Source organism: Canis lupus, chromosome X (genome assembly GCF_048164855.1).
Source record: "Canis lupus baileyi chromosome X, mCanLup2.hap1, whole genome shotgun sequence".
Lineage (NCBI taxonomy): Eukaryota > Metazoa > Chordata > Mammalia > Carnivora > Canidae > Canis > Canis lupus.
This window is the reverse complement of record NC_132876.1, coordinates 87,434,010-87,457,730: the sequence shown is the minus strand read 5'-3', so window position 1 is coordinate 87,457,730 and position 23,721 is coordinate 87,434,010. Positions and strand designations below refer to the sequence as shown.

Here is a 23,721-nt window from a genome sequence, read left to right as displayed (position 1 = left end):
TTTGGTCTAGGGTGTGATCCTGGAGACCCGGGATCGAGTCCCACATCGGGCTCCCTGCGTGGAGCCTGCTTCTCCCTCTGCCTATGTCTCTGCCTCTCTCTCTCTCATGAATAAATAAATAGAATCTTTTTAAAAAAAGTTTATTTGTGGAACAAAGCTAATAGGTTCATTATTCTTCATTAAGAGAATGCTGGCTTCCCTAGTGTCAGACTCACCAATGTTTCAGACATGGCATTCCAGTCACAGCCCTGACACGGGATTCTCTGATCTCACAGCAGTGAAACAAGGGCTCAGTGCTGGTGGTCTACTCCTCTCTACCAGCATAATTAACATCAAAGGCAGCAGAGAGGTTTGGTCTCCGGTAATCTCAAAGAAGTCACAAAAACAGACATGGAAAGCCCTAGATCAAAGTATAATCTCAGAACACCTGAAAGTAACATGTGGCTCCTTGCAAGGTGGCCACTGATTCACAAAGAGAGCACCGCGAGAGCTGCGGGGAAGGAAGCAGGAGGACTCAGTAGAGTCTCTCCCAGACAAAGGTTCTAGTGCTCATTCAGCGGCCTTTTCCTACGTGGGCTCAGGTGGGCCATTTAATCTTAACTACATAACTGTTTAAGCATCGTGCCTATGTGGCCACCACTCCCACATCTTTCAAGCCCACACTCAAATTTCTCCAGCTGAGTTACAAGTCATATTCACACCAAGGGGATGTGACAACACAGACACGGCCATAGCGTGGGTTCCAGAGGGTATCTGGAAAATGTAGTCTGGAGATCCCCGGGTGGCTCAGCAGTTTAGCGCCGCCTTTGGCCCAGGGCATGATCCTGGAGTCCCAGGATCGAGTCCCACTTCAGGTTCCCTGCATGGAGCCTGCTTCTCCCTCTGCCTGTGTCCTTGCTTCTCTCTCTGTCTGTCTCTCATGAATAAATAAAATCTTTTTTTAAAAAAGTAGTCAGACAAACAGCCTCAGAAGATACTTTATTTTTTTAAGATTTTATTTACCTATTTGAAAGGGAGACAGAGAGAATGAGTGGGGGAGGGGCAGAGGGAGAGGAACAAGTAGACTCCCCACTGAGCAGGGAGCCCAACATGGGGCTCAATCCCAGGATCGAGCTGAGATCATGACCTGAGCTGAAGGCAGACACTGAACTGACTGAGTCACCCAGACACCTCCTCAGAAGCTACTTTAAGCAGTTGAGAAGGAATATATTCCTTCAAATGATACACACAAAAGGCCCAACTCTGGCTTTCTGCTAATAAACATTTCCACATTCCCACAGACCTCAAGTAGCTTTCACGTACAAGGAGAGAGATAAGTCGGCATCCCCTGCCTCTTAAGAGTTATTATGTCTAGTAGCTGAGACAGATGATTATATTATATTGAACTTAAATGCTGGCATATGAAGTGTTTATTTACCAAGACAAAACAAATGTTTGGTGGTGCTCCATGAAGCAGAGGGTACTCAGAGTGGCACTTGAGGTCTCTGCATGCCCTAAACAAAGCCAAGTAACAGGATAGGCTGCCAGGCATTACCTAGTACATACTGAGACATTAATAAGTCTTACTGAGCTATTCATGCTCCAGAACATAGTAGCTCAGGCTGTCACAGGAACCAGAACTTAAGTCAGCAAAGCAAGGAATTTAAGCAGTTAGTTTTCATGACACCTTGGAAGCATGAGGCAGGTTTCCTCAAAGCCCCATGGAGCTATATTTGTGGGACAACTACTCACTTTCAGCTGTTCCCTGCCTCTTGGGAAAGACAAAGTTCCACCCAAAGATTGGGCAAGTCCAAGGCTGCAACCAAGTGAATACAGGGTAGCCATCAAACGCCAAGTTGCTCTAGTGAAGAAGCATTGTACCAATGCCCAGTTCCTGGTTTTGTCCCTATGCTAGAGTCACATAAGATTCTACCACTAGGGTAAGATGGTGAAGGACACATGAGACTTTGCTCTATTTTTGTAATTTCTAATGAATCTAGAATTACCTCAAAACATAACTTTTTATTGTTGTTGTTTTAATGAAGTAAAGGGTCTCAGACATCTCTCCCAAGGTCACAGATCTTTTGAAAACTTATAATTAGATCCCAGGCCAGACAGAATAGCTTATCTGATTAACTAGCCTTACAAATTAACCCTGCCAAAGTGGGGTCACTGCCACCCACCCAAATAAGCAATTTATCTTTTACAGTAGGTATTCTTAATTTAAGGACCCAAAGTATTATCCATGGAATCTTCATTTGGGAAAGCATTCTGTTTTATTTTTATTAACCTCTAACTTAAAATTAGCACTCTTTTCAGCTAATTTACTCAAACCATTGCACCATTTGCAGAATCCATGAATTTCACAATAGAAATGAGCTATTTTCATTCCTTATCACTTTGTTGCAGATCTCAAATCTGTGTTTTCACCACCTCAAAATTATGACTATGGTAATTAGACTAGCCACAGGATGTCACATCATCACGGTCTTTGTGCCTACAGATACTAGTACAAGACACTGGGCAGTTGCCCAACACTGGGTCAGGCTGACTTTCAGATACTAAAGAACGAAGTAGAAAGCCATTTCATGGGTGACCAAGACTCCCATGTTGCTTTCCAGTACTCCCTATCTACAATTATTTTTCAATCCATACATGGAAGGTGGGGAGTCCTTCACATTCAGTTTTTGCAAAATTAACATACTCAACTGAAAACACAATTCCTGGGGAATGGAGCCTGGGTGACTCACTCAGTTAAGCAACTGACTGCTGCTTTCAGTTCACTTCAGGATCTCAGTGGCATGAGATCAAGCCCTGCATCAGGCTCTGTGCTTAGCTCGGAGTTTGCTTGGGACTCTTTCTCCCTCTCCCTCTGCCCTTCCCCACTGCACTCGCGCATTATCTCTCTCTCTCTCTCTCAAATAAATAAGTAAATCTTAAAAAAAACACACACACAACTCCCCACAAGTCAGCAGGATTTTTCTAACAGACTAACAGACAGTACATTGACCACAAAGGTAGACCAGGCTAGTTCTAACACTAATCTGACCATTGAGGTAAATTTAATATATTTTAACAGTTATTGTTAACAGATTATACATTGATATAGATCATGCATGGTGTAAATGTGGTGAATAACACTTGTTTTTCTTCTTATACTCTTTTTCTGCACACGGTTTGTGTGTGTGTTTGTGTGTGTGTGTGTGTGTGTGCGCACTACACAGGGCTCAAACTCATGATCCCACATTAAAAGTCTCATGCTCTATGGACTGAGCCAGCCAGGCACTCCCTTTTGCACACAGTTAAGAAATAAAGACATGTACTAGGGTGATACAAGTTATTTTAGGAAGGGTATTTGTGTATTATTCTGAGAACATGCCCCACACTAAAAAAGAGTAATTTTTGCACAAAAACCAATCACACATGAAAACAATTTTCCCAGGAAGGCAAAGAAGGCCACATTACCAGAATGCTGAAAGAATTTATTAACCAAGATGAAGCTGCAGTTCAGAATTCTATTTCCTTGACAAAACCCAGCCATTAATACTTGGAAACATTGCACAACTCTTGCAAAAGGGGTTTTTTTGGTGGTAAATTTAAACCAGAGGTTCATCATATTTTCTTAAATCTAAAATGGTATCAAAGAATTCGGCCTGGCCAAAGATGACTGATTGTCTTTCAAATAACAGCTTTGAGGGGATCCCTGGGTGGCGCAGCGGTTTGGCGCCTGCCTTTGGCCCAGGGCGCGATCCTGGAGACCCGGGATCGAATCCCACGTCAGGCTCCCGGTGCATGGAGCCTGCTTCTCCCTCTGCCTATGTCTCTGCCTCTCTCTCTCTCTCTATGACTCATAAATAAATAAAAATTTAAAAAAAATCATTCAAATAACAGCTTTGAGGGACATCTGGGTGGCTCAGTGGTTGCGTGTCTGCCTTTGGCTCAGGGCAGGATCCCAGGGGTCTTGGGATAGTGTCCCATGTCTCCCTCTGCCTATGTCTCTGCCTCTTTCTGTGTGTCTCTCATGAATAAATACATTTTAAAATCTTTTTTAAAAATAACGGCTTTGAGATTTAATTCACAAATTAAAAAATTAAGTATATAATTCAGTGGGTTTTTTTAGTATAGTCACAACATTGTGTAACCATCACTAATTTTCAAACATTTCATCATCCCCCGAAAGAAATCCCATACCTATTAGCAATCTCTCCCCATTCCCTGACCTTCACTCTTCCCCTGGTAACCACTGATCTACTTTGTTTTTCTGGATTTGTCTCTAGAAGTGGAAACACACAAAATGTGGTCTTTACTTCGCATAATGTCTTCAAAGTTTATCCTTTTCATTAGTGAATAATAGTCCCCTGTACAAATATGCTACATTTTATTTATCCATTCATCAGTTAGTGGACATTTGGGTTGCTTCCACTTTTTGGCTATTATAAAAAATGCTGCTAGGAGCATTTATACACATTTACAGGTTTTTCTGTGGACATACACTTTAAATTTATATATCTAAGAATGGAATTGCTGGGTCACATGGTAATTCTATATTGAACATTTAAAGGAACTGACAACGGATCCCTGGGTGGTTCAGTGGTTAAGCGCCTGCCTTCGGCCCAAGACCTGATCCTGGAGTCCCGGGATCGAGTCCCACATCGGGCTCCCTGCATGAAGCCTGCTTCTCCCTCTTCCTATGTCTCTGCCTCTCTCTCTCTCTCTCTCTCTCTCTCTCTCTCTGTGTCCCTCAGGAATAAATAAATAAAATATTTTTAAAAAATAAAATAAAAAACTGGCAAACTGATTCCCTCAGCAGTGACACCATTTTACGTTCCCAGCAACAATGTGTGAGGGTCCAATTCTCTATGTCCTTGTTAATACTTGTTGTAGTCTTGGGACATCCGGGTGGCTCAGCAGTTGACTATCTGCTTTGGCTCAGGTCGTGATCCCAGGGTCCTGGGATGGAGTCCTGAACTGAGATCCCTGCAGGAAGCCTGCTTCTCCCTCTGCCTGTGTCTCTGCCTCTCTCTCTCTCTCTCTTTCTCTCTCTCTCTCTCTGTGTCTCTCATGAATAAATACATAAAATCTTTTTTAAAAATACTTGTGGTCTTTTTTTTTTTAATTTCAGCTACCATAATGGATGTGAAGTGGTATTTCATTGTGGTTTTGATTTCTATTTCTCAAATGGCTAACGTGCTTATTAGCCATTTGTATAAATTCTTGGGAGAAATGTCTATTCAAATCCTTTGTCCATTTCTTAATTGGGTAATTTCTCTTTTGTTGAGTTGTAAAATAGCCTATTGATCTTAGGGTGAATGCTTTAATACAACTGGAATTTAACTCAAAAAACCTTGGAGAATAAGTGTTTTTACCTAGCAATATGAATTAGGGAAGCTCTAATTCCTTTTGAAACAATTTGTGAATTGAGATTTTTCAACCCTGGAATCCATTGAAACAAGAAAATTAGAACTGATTGGTTGTCCAATAAGACATGCATATTGTCTTATCCAAAGACCACCTCAATTTAATGTTGTGATTCAAGCTAAGCAACCTTCACACTGGTGTCTTTAAACTTTAACTTGCCTGTGTTTACAATGTACTGTCTTGGAACACCCAGCTGGCTCAGTCAGAGGAGTTTAAGACTACTGCTCTCAGAGTTATGAGTTCAAGCCCCACCTTGTATGTAAAGATTACTTAGGTAAATAAAATTTTAAAGATAAGTACATAAAATGTACTGTCTTATTATTTAATGGATTAAGGTACATATTTTTCTATTAGAAGCTTGTTTTAAAATTGGTATCTTTTGGGATCCCTGGGTGGCTCAGCAGTTGAGTGTCTGCCTTCGGCCTAGGGCATAGTCCTGGAGTCCCGGAATCGAGTCCCACATCGGGCCCCCTGCATGGGGCCTGCTTCTCTCTTTGCCTGTGTCTCTACCTCTCTCTCTCTCTGTGTGTGTCTTAAATAAATAAATAAATAAATAAATAAATAAATAAAATTGATATTTCAAATTCTTTTCTTTGAAATCCCATGTGTTTTATCTGTAGGCGGTTCAGAATAATGTGTAAAAAGGTTTAAATAAAACACATAGGGGATGCCTGGGTGGCTCACTCGTTGAGCATCTTCCTTCAGCTCAGGTCATGATCTCAGGGCCCTGGGATCAAGCCCCCAATTGGGCTCCCTGCTCAGCAAGGGGTATGCTTCTCCCTCTCCCTCTGCCCTTCCCCCGATTCATGTGCTCGCTCACTCTCTCTCTCTCTCTATCTCTCAAATAAATAAAATCTTATAAAAAATAGTCATTTCTCCCATTTTAGTTCCTGCTGTGTGGCAGGTGCTAGACACTGAAGATACAAAGATAAACGGCTGCCCCTGACCTCAGTGAGTTTATAGTCTGCCATTTTGCATATGCAGGCATAGTAGAATCAACACATTCAAAAGAAAACTCTTCAGGATCCCCAGGCAATACCCCTCCAAAAGAAACCCAGCAGTACCCATCTCAGCCAATGTCTACCCACCCACTCAGTTGTTTGGGCCAAAAATTTCCATTAACATGATTCATCACTCATCTCAGTCAATCCATCAGTAGTCATGGAAGTTCACACTTCAAAGCCTTCAAATTTAGATCCGCTTCTTACTATAACCCATCAAGTCCACCTGGCTTACCACCACCTGATAGACTACTGCCAAATCCTCCACACTGGTCTTGTTCCATTCTCGCCCCTGCACAAGTCAGGGTGAACTTTCTATCCTGTAGGTCAAATAGCGTGCCCCTCTTAAACCCTCCCAATAACTTGACAGTATACATTAAAAAAAACCTCCCACCCCATTACCATGGCCCTCAATACTACACAATCCAGCCCATTTGCCTTATTTTCTTCCACTTTCCCCCTTATTCAAATTCTCGGGGTGCCTGGGTAGTTCAGTTAATTAAGCTCTGACTCTTGGTTTCAGTTCAGGTCATATCTTGGGGTCATGAGATTGAGGCCCCTGGCAGGCTCTGCATTTGATGCAGAGTCTGCTTGAGATTCTCTCTCTGCACCTCCCTCCTGTGCACTCTCTCTCTCTCCGGTAAACAAATAAAGTCTTTAAAAAAAATTTTTCAGGGCCCCTGGGTGTCAGTCGTTGAGCATCTGCCTTCAGCTCAGGGCATGATCCCAGGGCCTTGGATTGAGTCCCACATCAAGCTCCCCACAGGGAACCTGCTTCTCCCTCTGCCTGGCTCTGCCTCTCTCTGTGTGTCTCTCATGAATAATAAATAAAATCTTTAAAAAAAAATTCTTCGCACTTAGAGTTCTGGTAAAATGAAACTCCCTTCCCCCAGGCATTCATTCTTCTGCTCCCTTATCATTCAGATGTCTACACTAGAGAGGCCTCCCTCTTAACTTTAAAAAAAGCCACCCTTGCTGCAGTTATTCGCAATCACATCACCCTATTTTGTCTTTGTGGCACTTGGTCCTGAACCTTCTGACATACCCGGGCCCATCTCATTGTGGTAAAATGTAAATTCCTTGGGTGCTAGTATTCATTCTAGAACCTGGAGATAACGTAGTACAACATGAATGTCCACTGCCTGACTCAGTGACAGCCACGCCTATCTTTCTGGTAACTGAAGTTACCAATAAGTATGGTTATTTGATTGCCAGTTTGAAGATTTGCTTATTCTGTTTTCTCAACTACCTCCCCTGCTCACCATAAGACTTCTTCACTTCCTCACTTGCCTCTTTTCCCCCCTACATTCCCCTCCACTCAGGATCAGACATAAATAGACACTTATCTGGTGCTTCCCATACAAACATGGTCACCCTTGTCCTGTTTTTTTTTTTTTTTTAAGATTTATTGATTTGAGAGAAAGAGAGCAGAGGAAGGGAGAGGGATGATCAGACTTGTGCTGAGCAAGGAGCCTGACACAGGGCTCCATCTCAAGACCCTGAGATCACGCCCTGAGCCAAAACCAAGAGTCGGACGTTTAACCAACTGTGCCACCCAGGTGCCCCAGTCATCCCCTTCCTAATGCAAGCATTGCCTGTTTGCTGTCTTAGCAGCAGATCTTGCCAACAGTAACTTCAAATTTGAAAAGGTACCCTTGAGGCTCTGTAGAATGCAACTATAAAAGGCTGGAAGTCTGTGAAGCAGAGTCTACCCTCCCTACCCTCCTTCATCAAACAGATGACTACACAGGCAGTATGATGAATGCATCACGAGGTCTTTCATATAAGAGGAGATTCTAGACTTCTTGTTAGGCAAGAAGTCTAACAGACCCCTGCAAGATCTGGCCAAGTAAGCAGCTAAACTAGATGACTCCAGTTTGAAAAGGAATAGACTTGTTCTAGAGACGAGCTCTGGAGTCATGTCAATCAAATGCAGAATCAAGAGGTAGCCAACCAATGGCCCATCATCAAACCCAAAGTCTGGTACATGTCCAAGCTGATTTTATTGCCCAGGGTCATTTTCTGGACTCAGGATCTCAGCATGAGGCCCAAACTCCATACCCCCACCTCCAAGACAGCTCCAAATCTACAGGCTTGCCCTGGTTGGCAAGCAAATCAGAGTTGAAGGAAGGCTTTTGAAACCAGTTTCTTCTTCCATTACAGGTCCCATTTGTTCATCAGGTGGATCAGACTGAATGAACCTCTTTGATTCAAGGGCTCCTATGGAGACAGAACAGCTTCACAACTTCATCATCCCTGAAAAGACTAAGACTGCAGAGAAGCCATCAGAAACACCGGCCCTGTAACTTCAGGCAGTAACTGCTCTGATGCCTACTCTGCTACGACCCCAGACTAATTCCCATCAAGCCAGGGGATCCCTGGATGGCTTGGTGGTTTAGCACCACCTTCGGCCCAGGGCATGGTCCTGGAGTCCCAGGATCAAGTCCCACATCGGGCTCCCTACATGGAGCCTGCTTCTTCCTCTGTTTCTCTCTCTCTCTCTCTCTCTCTCTCTCTCTGTGTGTGTGTGTGTGTGTGTGTATGCCTCTCATGAATGAATGAATAAATAAAAAATCTTTAAAAAAATAATAATAATTCCCATCAAGCCCACCCACTTGACCAGCTCTTCTATGCAGTCAGAACTAAGTAAGGAAATGCAGAATTCGAAATTTGTGGGGAACAGAAGAGCAACATTCTGCAAGTCCCAGCTTACTAAAGAGGGGGCACCTGGGGCAGACCCACAGCTCTAGTCATGAAGTCTGGTAATCCATTGAGAAACCGTGGCATTTTTTTTCATCACAAGAAATGTGCTCCATGCACATACGTGCATGATCAATGACACTGGCCCAGTTATTAAGCTCAGGAAGGGGTACACAGAGGTGAAGGGGCAGTGACCCAGCCCGGTGGGCTGCCCAACATCCAAATAAGTAGACTGGAGAATGGCTGGAGGTCAGCTACATTCACTTTCCCACACATTTCCTGCTTACCTCCAGTGAACAGGAGACGGGCCTCCAGCCAGCCATGTTCACACTAGCACCCAAATGGGGCAAACTCTGCAGGTGGGCTGCTAATAATGTGGTGCCCCAAGCTCAGAAAGCTTTAGCCCCTGTGGTTAGGACACATTCTGGCCCAGTAGTAGACATTGACCAGTAGGATCCTACATTGTATCTCTCATTCCTATGCTCATTCCATCCCCCTGAGCAGTGCAGCTGAGTAAACCTGTCTCCCATCCAACATGATGGCCCTACTAAAGATTAGCAGATTTGTGGACCAAGACACGGTCCAACAGGCCAGCAGAAAATGTAAACCACCAATTGATGGATAGGATAACCTCTGTAAGGGATGGAGCAGTATCTCACAAGACCACCCCCGTCAAACAGAGTTTTGTTTTCCTTTAGTGACTTTACTGAGCCTTTGTCATTAGAGTTCTTCAAGATATTAACCTACGGGCATTGCCTCAATATCCAGACATTATTTCCTCAGCTGTGCAACCAAACACCCTGCTCCCCATATTCGTATTTTTTAATTTTTTGTATTTTTTAATTTTTTAAGCAATCTCTACACACAATAGAGATTGTGCTGCCCAAACTCACAACCGCAAGATCAAGAGTCACACCCTCCACCAACTAAGCCATCCAGGTACCCCCTCATATTTATATTCTAAGTGTTCACTCTCTACAAATATTTCAAACACAGAAACAAAGGTGCTGCCTCTATGCTTTATATACCTGCACAATTGACCTCGTTTCCAAACACTAGTCCATAGCCAAAGAAGATTCCCTTTTGGAAACCAGGGCCAGAGTCTGTTCATACTAACAGCAGGAATTGTTCCAAGGCTTGGCCAATGGAGAGTTCGACCTCTGCCACAACAAGCGTTGCTCATCTTTTAATTGCTCTTGATCTTTCACATCTGAAGGTCACAGGTCTTCATTAGCCTATACTTCTGGAACACCCCTAGCCTTGCCAGCCTTCAGGAAGGGCTTTCACAGCTATTACTAAAATGAGAGAGACCAATCTGGCTTGAACAATGAATGGATTTGCACCCAAATCAAGAAAAAACTCAAGGCTATGGATGGAATTAGGGCAATTTACCTGGACAATTGTCTCCTTAGGATCTTGCTTCAGATAGTGTCAATAGCTCCAAGAGGCTTATGTTCATCACTTCCTTCTGACACACCGGGAATAAAGAGATCCCTGGCGATTATACTTGACATAATGGGTAACCTTTGAGAAATCCTTTGTGACACCTGAATTTGGCTTAGAACAAGGGATAGGAACACAAAGATCTGGCACTCGTCCAAGCTCTGAAAATCTCTGGATCTTGTATGAATTTTCTCAAGGCTATTGTGGCACTACTGACTGGACATCTTCAAAGAAATGGCATATTTCAGACTTAACACAGGTACCACATTGACTCTAGCCACCACCACCTTGCTTAGGAAAACTTTACAACTTGTGGACCAAACCACTTCATTTCCAGTTCAAGCCACATTTGGAGGATAAGCCTCAAGGCTCTTCAAAAGAGTCTGTACCTATGGGACTCCTGGGTGGCTCGGCGGTTGAGTGTCTGCCTTCGGCTCAGGGCACGATCCTGGGTCTGGGGATCGAGTCCTGCATCAGGCTCCCTGTGAGGAGCCCACTTCTCCCTCTGTCTGTGTCTCTGCCTCTCTCTCTGTGTCTCTCATGAATAAATAAAATGAAATCTTTTTTTTTTTAAAAAAAGGTCTGTACCTTTTATCTCTGCCCCCATCACTCCCAGGCATTTAACGTGCATTAGTGGGATTTGAGGAAAACCCAGGTCATTTTGTCTCCCACAAACATGAATGTTGCGCCTCTTCCACTTTAGGGGTTAACTGCCCACCCCCAAAACAGTTCCACACCACCTACAGCTTCTGTTCCTCTGGTATCTACCAATGAATGCTCATCAGAAAGAGAGTACCTAGAGGACAGGAGTCCTCCCCAAAATCCTAGGGCCTAGATGTTCCCAGCAGCCACCAGTCATTTAGTTCCCTCACATCGACAGGCTCTACGGCTCAGGATTTCCTGGCTTTACTGGACCAGTCAGCCTTGTGAAGAGAGTACATTATCCTTCATCAGATTTGGGAACTTAACTTCTAATTTTTTTATTTTTAAAGGATTTTATTTATTTATTCATGAAAGAGACAGAGGCAGAGACACAGGCAGAGGGGGCAGCAGGCTCCCTGTGAGGAACCTGATGTGGGACTGGATCCCAGGACCCCGGGATCACGACCTGCGCCAAAGGCAGACGCTCAACCACTGAGCCACACGGGCGCTCCTGGGAACTTGACTTCTTTTTATCCAGCTATTGGCCTTTAAGGGCTTTAAGATTTCTTACATCCAAGTTTGACACAGCACAAAGCGCTGCTGCTCTGTAGTCCAGGCTTCCCTCTGTTTCTCACAGCATCTGGCGGTCCTGTGGAGCCCACTCAGGCCTACCAGCCACCCTCAGCTCCATAAACATCCAGGCTTTCCACACCCTCGCTGTTATCTTACCCCACAGGCCCCTTCTGATCCTAGGGGTCCCTCTCTGGCTTTAGGTCCCAAGGGCTATCACAACATGGGTACAGCTGACCTCAGCCCCTGTCTGAAGAGGAAAATGCTGACAGCTTAATGTTACCTCTAGGTGCCTGAAAGAGTAGCCTCACTGAGGCCCAGACAGACTCAAAGGGAAACTATATCCTCGCAGCGCCCTCATGTGTTAGGGAGTGGTGGTGCAGCTGAGCAAACCCTTGCAAAAGAACAACGCTGGACTCAAAGCCCTAGGGGGCACTTGACCGGATGAGCACTGGGTGTTGTGGTATATGTTGGCAAATTGAACTCCAATAAAAAAAAATACAAAAAATTGATTAGTTAATTAATTAATTTAATTAAATAAAATGAAACCAAAAAGGAAATCCAGCAAAATTCCAGGATTCCACAAAGCTTAGCCACACAAAATGAAACAATTAGGCACACAAAATGAAACAATTCACCCTTTTAAACTGAGAAGGAAAGAAATGTTGGGACACCTGCGTGCCTCAGTGGTTGAGTGTCTGCCTTCAGCTCAAGGTGTGATCCTGGAGTCCCAAAATCGAGTCCCACATTGGGCTCTCTCTCAGGGAGCTTGTCTATGTCTCTGCCTCTAACTGTGGGTCTCTTATGAATAAATTTTTTTAAATCTTTAAAAAAAGAGAGAAGGAAAGAAACACATGCAAGGTAACACAGTAAAGAAAAAAGCCAAGTCAAGGTCCTTGTAGGCCAACGTAAGCCTAAAATACTTTAAAGCATAGGACTTCACTCAATAACTTTAGACTCCATTTTTCTCCACAGATGGTTGCTTAGTTAATTTATAATTGCATTTAGGAGTTTTAAGAGTTAGAAACAGTCAACTATGAGTAAAAATGAAGTCTGAATCAGAGAATTGTAGAGAGACTTATTGAAGAAAAAGAGGGGGGTGCCTGGGTGGTTCAGTGGGTTAAGTGTCTGCCTTCAGCTCAGGTCATGATCTTGGGGTCCTGGGATGGAGCCCCTAGCTGGGATCCCTGCTCATCCGGGAGTCTGCTTCTCCCTCTCCCTCTGCCCTGCCCCATCTTATTCTTTCTGGCCTGCTTTTGCTCTCAGATAAATAAATAAAATCATAAAAGAAAGAAAGAAAAAATAAAAGGAGTTAAGTTTTTTTATTTGTTTCCCTAACTTTCAGACTAAGGACAAGAATTAAGAAGAGAAATAGAAAACCAAAGAGACCGCAAACCATGAACTTTAGCTTTTTAACATTCACAGGCACGGGGCACAATTGGTTGGCCAAGGAAAGACTGGTCAAAAATCAGGGCAGGCCATTTTTCAAAAGTGCTCTCTGTCACAAATGAAGCTGTCCTTCCAAAGATTAACTCATGTGATTACTGAAGCTTCTCATCAGGTTCTAGCAAATGCTGAGCAGTTTGGTGAAGAATGTCATTTTCTAAAAGAAAACTGTATCTTGAAGCCAACATAAAGGTATTTTATTTCTTCCTTATTCTCAACTGCAAGACTAAACTGATGGTGAATGTGTAATGGGGCCAGGGGTCAGGAGCACACCAGGGGAAGAACTGCTTTCAATTGAGCAGTCTGAGCTACATTTTGGCCATAGGCAACCTACAAAACAACCCACAACAGCCAACATCTGACAGACTACACTCTCTCTCCTTCAGGAAGAGTCTTTCCCTAGTGCTTTTAGAATGAACAATGTTTTTTTCCAAGAAAACTAACCAACCATTGGCCATTATTATGGGAGAGAAGGTCAGGCCATGCCAAAATGTGCCACATTGACATATTATTTTTTTGACCTACTGTTTTAAATAAAAGTACCTTAAGGAGCAGCCAATGCAAAAAGGACACTCTGACTCTCCCCGCTTTTGTCTCCAGAAAACAAGAAATAAATCTCTGATATTAAAGGTACCCTCCCTATACTAAGAGGTAAAGAGACATCCAGGTCACCAGAGATTGGAAATTTAGAGCCAAGAAGTCTTTATAAACAACCCTTGTGACTTTTCACTGATTTACTACTCCATCCCAAATTCTGTTTAGAATTCCTTACTAATTGAAGCTCCTGTTAACCTTAAAAATAAAACTGCCAGTTATTTTGGTAAAATGGACTTATTTGGGAATAGCAGAGAATTGCACTCTGACACAAGCAAACTACAGTAAAACCATAGGCAAGTCCAAAGAACAAAGGAAAGGAATACTCTTTTATAGAGGAAAGGGGGAAGTTCTGAAGGCTGTTATAAATAAAAAGGCCATTGGAGGGGTGTCTGGGTGGCTCAGTGGTTGAGCATCTGCCTTCGGCTCAGGTCGTGATCCCCAGGCCTTGGGATCAAGTCCCACGTTGGGCTCCCTGCAGGGAGCCTGCTTCTCCCTCTGCCTAAGTCTCTGCCTCTCTCTGTGTGTCTCTCATGAATAAATAAATAAAATCTTTAAAAAAAAGTCCATTGGAGTAAACTGGGGGTTGAAAGTATAGTCACTTTTCATTGGGTGAGTCTTGACTCTCATTGCCTGGGGTTTTAGGGTGAGGTGAGGGAGCCAGGGCGCATTTCATCCTCCTGCTGTAACTGTAAAGTAGTAAGCAAGTGCTAAGTTTCACTCTTCCCATTGGGTCTGCAATCTTGGGGTATGAGAGCGCCCCCTGCTGGCCTTCCGACTCCATTTTTTTTTTTTTTTTTTTTTTTAAGATTTATTTATTTATGATAGACACAGAGAGAGAGGCAGAGAGACACAGGAGGAGGGAGAAGCAGGCTCCATGACGGGAGCCCGACGTGGGACTCGATCCTGGGACTCCAGGATCACGCCCTGGGCTGCAGGCGGCGCTAAACCGTTGAGCCACCTAGGGATCCCCTCCCGACTCCATTCTAAGTGAGATTTCCTTTTATAGATTTTGCACACTCCTAGTTTTCTTTGCCCTGTCAATTCCTCCCACATTTATCATCTCTTTGCCTGAAAACTGTAAAAACTGCCTGTCTTGGTCATTTCTTTAGGTCTCAGCTTCATTACTGGGCCTCCATGTGCACAAAAACAAACTTCATTTTTTTTTTCTCCTGTTACACTGTCTCATGTCAATTTAATTTAATTCTTAAACCAACAAGGATGGCTTTGTGTTCAACTGAAGCACCACTGAATATATAATTATGTAGGAATGAAACAGTTACTATGGTTATATAATAGAAACAGTACCACACATTATAACTAAATTATACATTATATAATTCAGTTATAATAAAATTATACATTATAACTATGTATACCTACACTACTGCTGTAACTTTTGGGATAATGATTATACTATTGACCTTATTGCTTTTTGAAGCAAAAAAAAATCTTAAACCTGTGAGAATACCTTGGAAGGTAGAAGGAAAACTTTTTCTTCCTCTGTCTTAGTTCAATCAGCTTCAAACCACCAGGGACAAACCTGTAGTCTGACAATCAGGTTTGTTGACCCATTGCAATAAGTGAGAACAACGGAGGAATTATGGGGCATCTCCCACCAAAGGAAAAAGTAGTTATTACACAGTTTGCTGGGAGGCGGTGGAGTTTAGGTAGAGGATGAGTTGAACAAAGAGAACAAAGTTTCTCAGTGAGTAGAAAAGGAGGAGTCATTCAAAGGACTCCTGGCTGTATTTCATCAAATGTCTTTTCAGTACATGCTATAATCATATGGGGCTTTTTCTCCCTTTAATCTGTAGCTTTAGGGTACCTGGGTGGTTCAGTGGTTGAGCGTCTGCCTTCGGCTCAGGTTGTGATCTCAGGGTCCTAGGATCAAGTCCCGCATCAGACTCCCTACAGGGAGTCTGCTTCTCCTTCTGCCTATGTCTCTGGCCTTTCTCTCTGTGTTCCTCATGAATAAATAAATAAAATATTTAAAAGTAATAATAATAATCTGTAGCTTTAATGAATTAGGTTACTAGATTTACTGGTCTTCAGCTACATTGGTCCCTTGGTTGAACTGTGTTTCTGTTGATACATTGCTGGAGTCTATTTGCAATTAAGGGATATTGTTCTATAGCTTCATTTGTCTCTCTTCCCACCCTTCCTCTCTCCTTTCTTTCCTTCCTTCTTTTTGTATTATATTATCACTGTTGGGCTTTTTACATCAGTGTTAGCGTCATAAAAGTAACAAAAAGTTTCCATCTTTTGCTTTTTTTAAAAAAAGGTTCTTATGACATTTTATAGCTGCAACGACCTGGAGAGAAATATCGTTTCCAGATCATTTGTAGCTGGCTTTATCTGTATCTGTTACCCCAAGTTGTTGGATGACAAGGCAGATTATGGCCTCCTCAGTCTAGACGAATTTTTACTGCATCACATCCAAGCAAGGCCTTTCCACTGCCCATAATTTGCCTGCCAAGTGTTTCATGAAAATTAAGTCTTCCTCTAACTCTGATTAGGTCCCCAAAGTTCTAAGAGTACTAAGAGTAGGAAAAACTGGGGCCATTCGTGCTTTGCAAATGAAGAAACCCAAGATGAAACGCTTTCTCTTGAGTCCTAACCATATTATGAAGGCAGACTCCTACATGAAAAAAAAAAAAAAAAGTTACGCTAAGAGAGTTAATCAAGGTGACTGAACAGGAGCCTAGTAAAGGCAGGGTCAGTCAGACTAGAACAGAATTCGATTTTCTAGTTATTCTACAGCAGCAAAACTTCCACTAGAAACCATGAAATAAGAGAGTTAACCCCTGCTGGCAATTGGAGAAAATCTTTTATTATTGCCTGTCTTACGATCTGATTAAACAAAGCTCCAAGTTATTAGTTTGGGCCAACTGATTTCAGAGCCAAAGACAAATTACATTTGAAAGTCACTGACATTTGAACATTATTGGAAATTTGAGGCCATTTCTACTGTCAGAGATGAGCAAGTACATAAAGACTCCTGAAGCATGGAGAGGGTGGGGAGCAGTACCGCTATATCTTCTGTTTATTTAGAGGTAAGACCAAGAATTTGCTTGACTATGAAAAATAAATAAATCTGGAGTCTCACCCCAATTCGGTCACGCACTAACTCTATGTTTTTGGGCAATTACACCTCCAAAGCTTCAACTGTTGGAGTTAGGAAGTACAGATCTCACTTAAGGATGCCTAAAAATGAGGCACACCTGGGTGGCTCAGTCGGTTAAGCATCCAACTCTCAGTTTCGGCTCAGGTCATGATCTCAGGGCCGTGGGATTGAGCCTCTCCTCAGGCTCCATGCTCAGTGGGAAGCCTGCTAAAGATACTTTCTCCTTGCCACCTCCATTCCTCCTCCAGCTCTAGTTGGCTCTCATGTGTGCATGCACATGCACTCTCTCTCTCTCAAATAAATAAATAAATCAGGATGCCTGGATGGCTCAGCAGTTGAGCATCTGTCTGCCTTTGGCTCAGGGCGTTGATCCTGGAGTCCCGAGATCGAGTCCCACATCGGGCTCCCTGCATGGAGCCTGATTCTCCCTCTGCCTGTGTCTCTGCCTCTCTCTCTCTGTGTGTGTCTGTCATGAATAAATAAATAAAATCTTTAAAAATAAATAAATAAACCTTTTAAAAAAAAGAGGGACTTAAAAGATGCCTAAAGACAAAATGTGAACAAAGTGGAAACACTGTGAGTTGTATAGCACCATACAATGAAATGTGATTTATTGGCAATGGATAAAGACCCTTGATTCATTTGAAGCCAATCTCAACGCCAAGAGGAAAGTCAAGGAGCACCAATTTCAAGATAAGTCCTACTGTGACAGGTGTCATATAACATAAGTCACTTTTAGAAGTTGTTAAAGTAGGGGTGCCTGGGTTTGAGCATCTACCTTAGGCTCAGGTCATGATCCCAAGGTCATGGAATTGAGTCCTGCATTGGGCTCCCTGCAGAGAACCTGCTTCTCCCTCTGCCTATGTCTCTGCCTCTCTCTGTGTCTCTCATGAATAAATAAATAAATCTAAAAAAAATAATGAAAATGAATGGCAGAACCCAGATTTCGATGTAGAAATTTATATTCACTTAAGAATAAGATAGAGAAAAAAATAAGATAGAGGAAAAAAAGTGTGTGGACTCGGGCACCTGGGTGGTTCAGTCAGTTGAGCGTCTGCCTTCAGCTCAGGCCATGATCCTTGGGTCCTGGATAGAATCCTGCATTGGGCTCCCTGCTCAGCAATGAATCTGCTTCTCCCTCTCTCTCTGCCTCTCCTTCTGCTTGCTCTCTCTCTCTCTCTCTCTCGCTCTCTCAAATAAATAAATAAAATCTTTTTTAAAAAGTGCCTGGATCCAATGTTGTGTCTGTTAAATCATTGTACTAGGACTTACTTCCAACAATTTGCTACACTTCCCACACATTGACTACGTTTTGAAATGCTCATGCTTCATCTTAATCTAGGATCAAGTAAAATTGACCCTCTGCTCTAATTCATGGTTAACCATTTTCTTACTCAACCGGACCACTAGTTCCCAAAGACTAGGGATTGACAGGTGAGGAAAAGAACAAACAGAAGAAAATGAACTAGAGAAAAAGCCAGCATACCTAAATAAAACGCCAACACAATGAAGAAAACTTTACACAATGTTTGTCTACACTCTTCACATAGACTGGCTTCCAGGGCTGCAGATTGAAAGCTGACACCTAGGACTCACTCTGATCTCATTAAACAGGTGCTCCCTTTTGATTTTTTTTTAAGCAGGCTCCACACCCAGTGCAGGGTTCAAACTGGACTCAAACTCACAAATGTGAGATCCAGACCTGAGCCAAGATCAAGAGTTGGGACAATCAATAGACTGAGACACCCAGGTGCCCTTCCCTTTTGACTTCTGGCTTAGAGGTATTTCAATTAGAAAATCCTGGCCATAGAGCAGCCCCGATGACTTAGCGGTTTAGCGCCACCTTCAGCCCAGGGCGGGATCCTGGAGACCTGGGATCGAATCCCATGTCAGGCTCCCTGAATGGAGCCTGCTTCTCCCTTTGCCTATGTCTCTGCCTCTCTTTCTCTCTGTGTCTCTCATGAATAAATAAAATATTTTTTTAAAAAAAGGAAGATTCCTTTTGTAGCTACTTGGGACACTGAAGTAGATCAAGAATGGAACTGAAAGGGTGCCGGGGTGGCTCAGTGGCTGAGTGTCTGCCTTCGGCTCAGGGAGTGGTCCCAGGATCCTACGATAGTTTCACATCAGGCTCCTTACAGAGAGCCTGCTTCTCCCTCTGCTATGTTTCTGCCATTCTCTCTGTCTCTCATGAATAAATAATAAAAAAAAGAACGTAACTTGAACGTTCTTTTTTTTTATTATTTATTCACCACAACATCATTTACAACAGCCAAGATATGGAAGTAACACAAAGTGCCCATCAACAGACAACTGTATGAAGAAGATATGGCATACAGGGGCACCTGGCTGTCTCAGTCAGAAGAGTATGCAATTCTTGATCTCAGGGTCATGAGTTCAAGCCCCATACTAAGTGTAGGGCCCACTTAAAAAAAAAAGTAAGATGTGGTGGGTTGTACACATAATGGACTATTACTCAACTACAAAAAAGAATGAGACCTTGCTATTTGTGACAACATGGATGGATGTAGGAGGTATTATGTTAAGTGAATTACGTCAGAGAGAGAAAGAGAAATATAATATGATTTCACTTATATGTGGGATGTAAGAGACAAAACAAATGAACAAACAAAAACAGACTCATAAAAAACAGAGAACTGGTGATTGCCAGAATAAGAAGGTGGAGGGCATGGGTGAAATTGGTAAGGGGATTAAGAGGTACAAATTTCTAGTTATAAAATAAGTAACTCATGAGGATGAAAAGTACAGTATAAGGAATATAGCCAATCATATTGTAATAACATATGGCAACAGACGGTAACTACACTTACCATAGTGAACATTGAGTAATATGTAGAATTGTTGAATCACTATGTTATATACCTGAAACTAATATACTACTATAAAAACTAATATAATATTGTATGTCTACTATAATTCAATTTAAAAAAAAGAGTGGAACAGGAAAGCCACTTTGAGGCTGTTGAAGTGTTCCATACCTGGACCAGGATTGTGCCAAAGGTAAGTGGCAAAGGAGGACAGATTCAGGATATATCTTAGATAAAGAAAGTACTAGACTCTCCTGTAGGGGTGTGGGTGGCTCAGTTGCCTAAATATCTACCTTCAGCTCAGGCTGAGATCTCAGGGTCCTGGGATCAGCCCTGTGTCAGGCTACCTACTCAGCAGGGAGTCTGCTTCTCCCTCTGCCTCTGCCCCTCCCCCTGCTTGTGCTCTCTCTCTGGCAAATAAATAAAATTTTTTAAAAAGGTGGGGGATGTGGGCAGCCCCGGTGGTGCAGCAGTTTAGTGCCGCCTTCAGCCCAGGGCCTGATCCTGGAAACCCCGGACCAAGTACCACGTCAGGCTCCCTGCATGGAGCCTGCTTCTCCCTCTGCCTGTGTCTCAGCCTCTTCTCTCTCTCTTTCTCTCTCACTCTCTCTCTCGTTCTCTCTCTCTCTCATGAATAAATAAATAAAATTTTTTAAAAAGGGGGGGTGCCTGGGTGGCCCAGTCGGTTGGGTGTCTGCCTTCCACTCAGGTTCCTGGAATCAAGCCCCACATCTTTCCCTCTCCCTCTGCTATTCCCCTAGCTTGTGCTCTCTTTCTCTTGCTACCAAATAAATAAATAAAAGCTAAAAAATAAATTAAATTTAAAAAAAGACTCTCCTGTGGACTAACATGTATGGGCTGAGAGAAAGAAGGAGACTTAAAAACAACTCCTAGCTTTGACTTGAATAATAGGGTCAACAGGATCATCATTATAAACCAAAGGTTTTTAAATTTTTTATTTAATTTTTTCAAGATTTTTCTTCTTGCTCACTCTTAAAAATAAAGGTATGTGTCTTTGGGTTTCAAACTCTGATATGCATTGGAATCCCCTGTGGCTTATTTTTTTCTTTACTTAAAATACAGATGCCAGGGCCCCACCCCTCTTGAATCACAATGAGGGAGCATAGGGCCCAGGCATATGCTTTTATAACAACCTTGGCAGGGCTCAGATGTATAAGTGTGAGACCCACTGGTTTAAGGCGAAAAACATGACATGCGGGGTCACAGCAAGTTCTTTAAGAATAGATAGTGAATCAGATTTACCGACAAGTTCATGGAAGCCACTATTTCTAATTACCATAAAAATGGTATTCAGGTAACAGTGAACTCATGAATAGTCTCACAAAACAAAATGTGTTTCTAAAAGATAAGTTGGAGGACATGGGGAAGGGGCAGGTGAATAGCAGTTTCTAAAGGAATTATCTACTCCCGAGATGCTGTCTGCACACATTTGTTTTGTGTAAGTAAGGATTTCTCAGGTAGTATAATTATACACAGACACACACACACACACACACACACACACACACAAACCTGAGTAATTTGGTTACTCAATGACTATTTCTGATCCCGCCAAAGTTTGTAGAGCTCCAAAGTGTTATCAATATCATTAAAAAAATAAGAATAGGGGATGTCTAGGTGGCTCAGTGGTTGAGCATCTGCCTTTGGTTCAGGTCATGATCCTGGGGTCCTGGGATGAAGTCCCTCAACAGGCTCCTGGTGGGGAGCCTCCTTCTTCCTCTGCCTGTGTCTCTACACCGCTCTCTGTGTCTCTCATGAATAAATAAATAAAATATTTTTAAAAAATAAGAATACATTCAAGGGGGTGCCTGGCTGACTCAGTCAGAAGAGCACTCTGGATCTCGAGGTCCTAAGTTCAAGCCCCACGTTGCATGTAGAGATTACTAAAACTAACTAACTAAATAAATAAATAATTTAAAAAAATAAATTCAGTAAATATTCACTGTGAAACACTACACTCAGTACCATGAAATGTTAGAGAATGGGAATAAGAGGCACGGCGATGGTTTACAACGATGGCTAAATGTGGGAAAAAGGAAAGAGTGCCCACCGTGTCACAGATTGTTAGCATCAATTATTTCACTGAGCCCTTACAAGTCTACTGTGAAACAAACATCACTGTGTTCTTTTTCGTGATGAGAAAACCAAAGCTTAAAGACATATGTTACTGCGTCTGAGTATTGCTTCTAGTAAAGCAGCAGAACCAGAATCTCAGCCCATATCTGCCTGGTTCCAAAGCCTGTCTGTTCCATGAAGCCCATGAGGAACTTAAACCAGTGAGGGTGTTCAAATCTTAGCATAAAAGTCTATCTTTATGCCACCAAGTTTTAGAAGTGCTATAAAATGGCCCTTTCCCCTGGTGGGCAGCATGGAGGCCGCATAATGTCTGGAATTACTGCAAAAGATGTGAACCAGCAGGAGTTCGTCAGAGCTCTGGCAGCCTTCCTCAGAAAGTCTGGGAAGCTGAGGGATGCCTAGGTGGCTCAGTCGGTCATGGGTTTGCCTTTGGCTCAGGTCATGGTCCCAGGGTCCTGGGATGGAGCCCCCATCAGGCTCTGGCTTAGCAGAGAATCTCCTTCTCCTTCTGCCTCCTCCCCACCCCCCACCCCACTCCACCCCTCCCACTGCTCATGATAGTGTGCTCTCGCGCTTGCTGGCTCACTGTCTCTCTATCCTTCTCTCTCTCTCTCTCTCTCTGATAAATGAATACAATCTTTGGGGAAAAAAGAAATGTCTGGGAGTCTGGAAATCCCTGAATGGGTGGACATTGTCAAGCTGGCCAAGCATAAAGAACTCGCTTCCTATGACAAGAACTGGCTGTACACACAAGCTGCTTCCACAGCACAGCATCTGTACTTCCGGGGTGGTGCTGGGGTCACCTCCGTGACCAAGATCTACAGGGGATGTCAGAGAAATGGGGTCATGTCCAGCCACTTTAGCGGAGGCTCTAAGAGCGTGGCCTGCAGAGTTCTCCAAGCCCTGGAGGGGTTGATAATGGTGGGAAAGGACCAGGATGAGGTCCGCAATCTTACATCTGAGGGACATAGAGAGGTCTGGATAGAATCATTGGACAGGTGGTAACTGCCAACAAGAAGCATTAGAACAAATGCTAGGTTAATAAATTGCCTCATTTGTTTAAAAAAAAAGGTAAAATAAAACGTACTAACAGATTTCTAAAACAACCCAAATCATGTGGGTACATCACTGGGGGAAAAAAAAAAAAGCATACCAGACACCTTCTCTTAAAATTTTCAGCTACTCCTTGATGGAAAGGTAGGATTGTGAAAGAGTTGTGGAAAGCCAGTCCTTCTTCCTCCCCAACATCTTAGACCTTTTGTCACATCTGCCAGGAAAAAATAGGACTTCGGCATTACCACAAGATAGACAGAGCACGCTAACAAGAAGCACATATACTCAATTGTGTGGGACTCAATTGTGTGGCAATTTGCTGCAAGAATTGAATCTTTCAGGTTCCCTGAATCTTGACGTAAACCTAATACTAAAATAAGTAAATATATGATTTCCATGGGAAAGCAGGGGTAGGTTTGGGTCTTGTCATGTCAAATACAATTTTAGGTTAAGTACAAATTTGAGGACAATAAGGTATTAAATACATAGGAGGTTTTTGCCTCTGGTGAGGCATGGACTCCCTAGGGGATACTATTTATCATTCAAACACAGAAAGGGCAAAAGCAAATTTTTCCAAGCTTTTTTAATATCATGAAGGTGGCAGAGCCTTATGAAAATCAAACTATTTGAAATGCAGAGTTTCCAGCAATTCCACAACCTGAAAAGGTTAATTCTTTATTCTCTATGAATTATTGCTGGTTTCCTTGCTCTCTCTGTGTCACAAGATAAAGTCAGACTGTTGGAAGGACACGAAGGAGCCCTCTCTCATGAATATTCATATGTAAGAACCCCTCATCCACAGCAACCCATCATAGTGGATCAT

At 42.8% G+C, this 23,721-nt stretch overlaps 1 protein-coding gene across 1 annotated transcript; it reads left to right on the top strand.

The window, feature by feature from the left end:
• Nucleotides 1-22,151: 22,151 nt before the first annotated feature.
• Nucleotides 22,152-22,850, top strand: LOC140628768 (small ribosomal subunit protein eS19-like). The gene is made up of 2 exons (XM_072818276.1): nucleotides 22,152-22,231; nucleotides 22,511-22,850. Exons 1-2 carry the CDS (start codon nucleotides 22,152-22,154, stop codon nucleotides 22,848-22,850), a joined length of 420 nt encoding a protein of 139 aa, XP_072674377.1.
• Nucleotides 22,851-23,721: the final 871 nt, after the last annotated feature.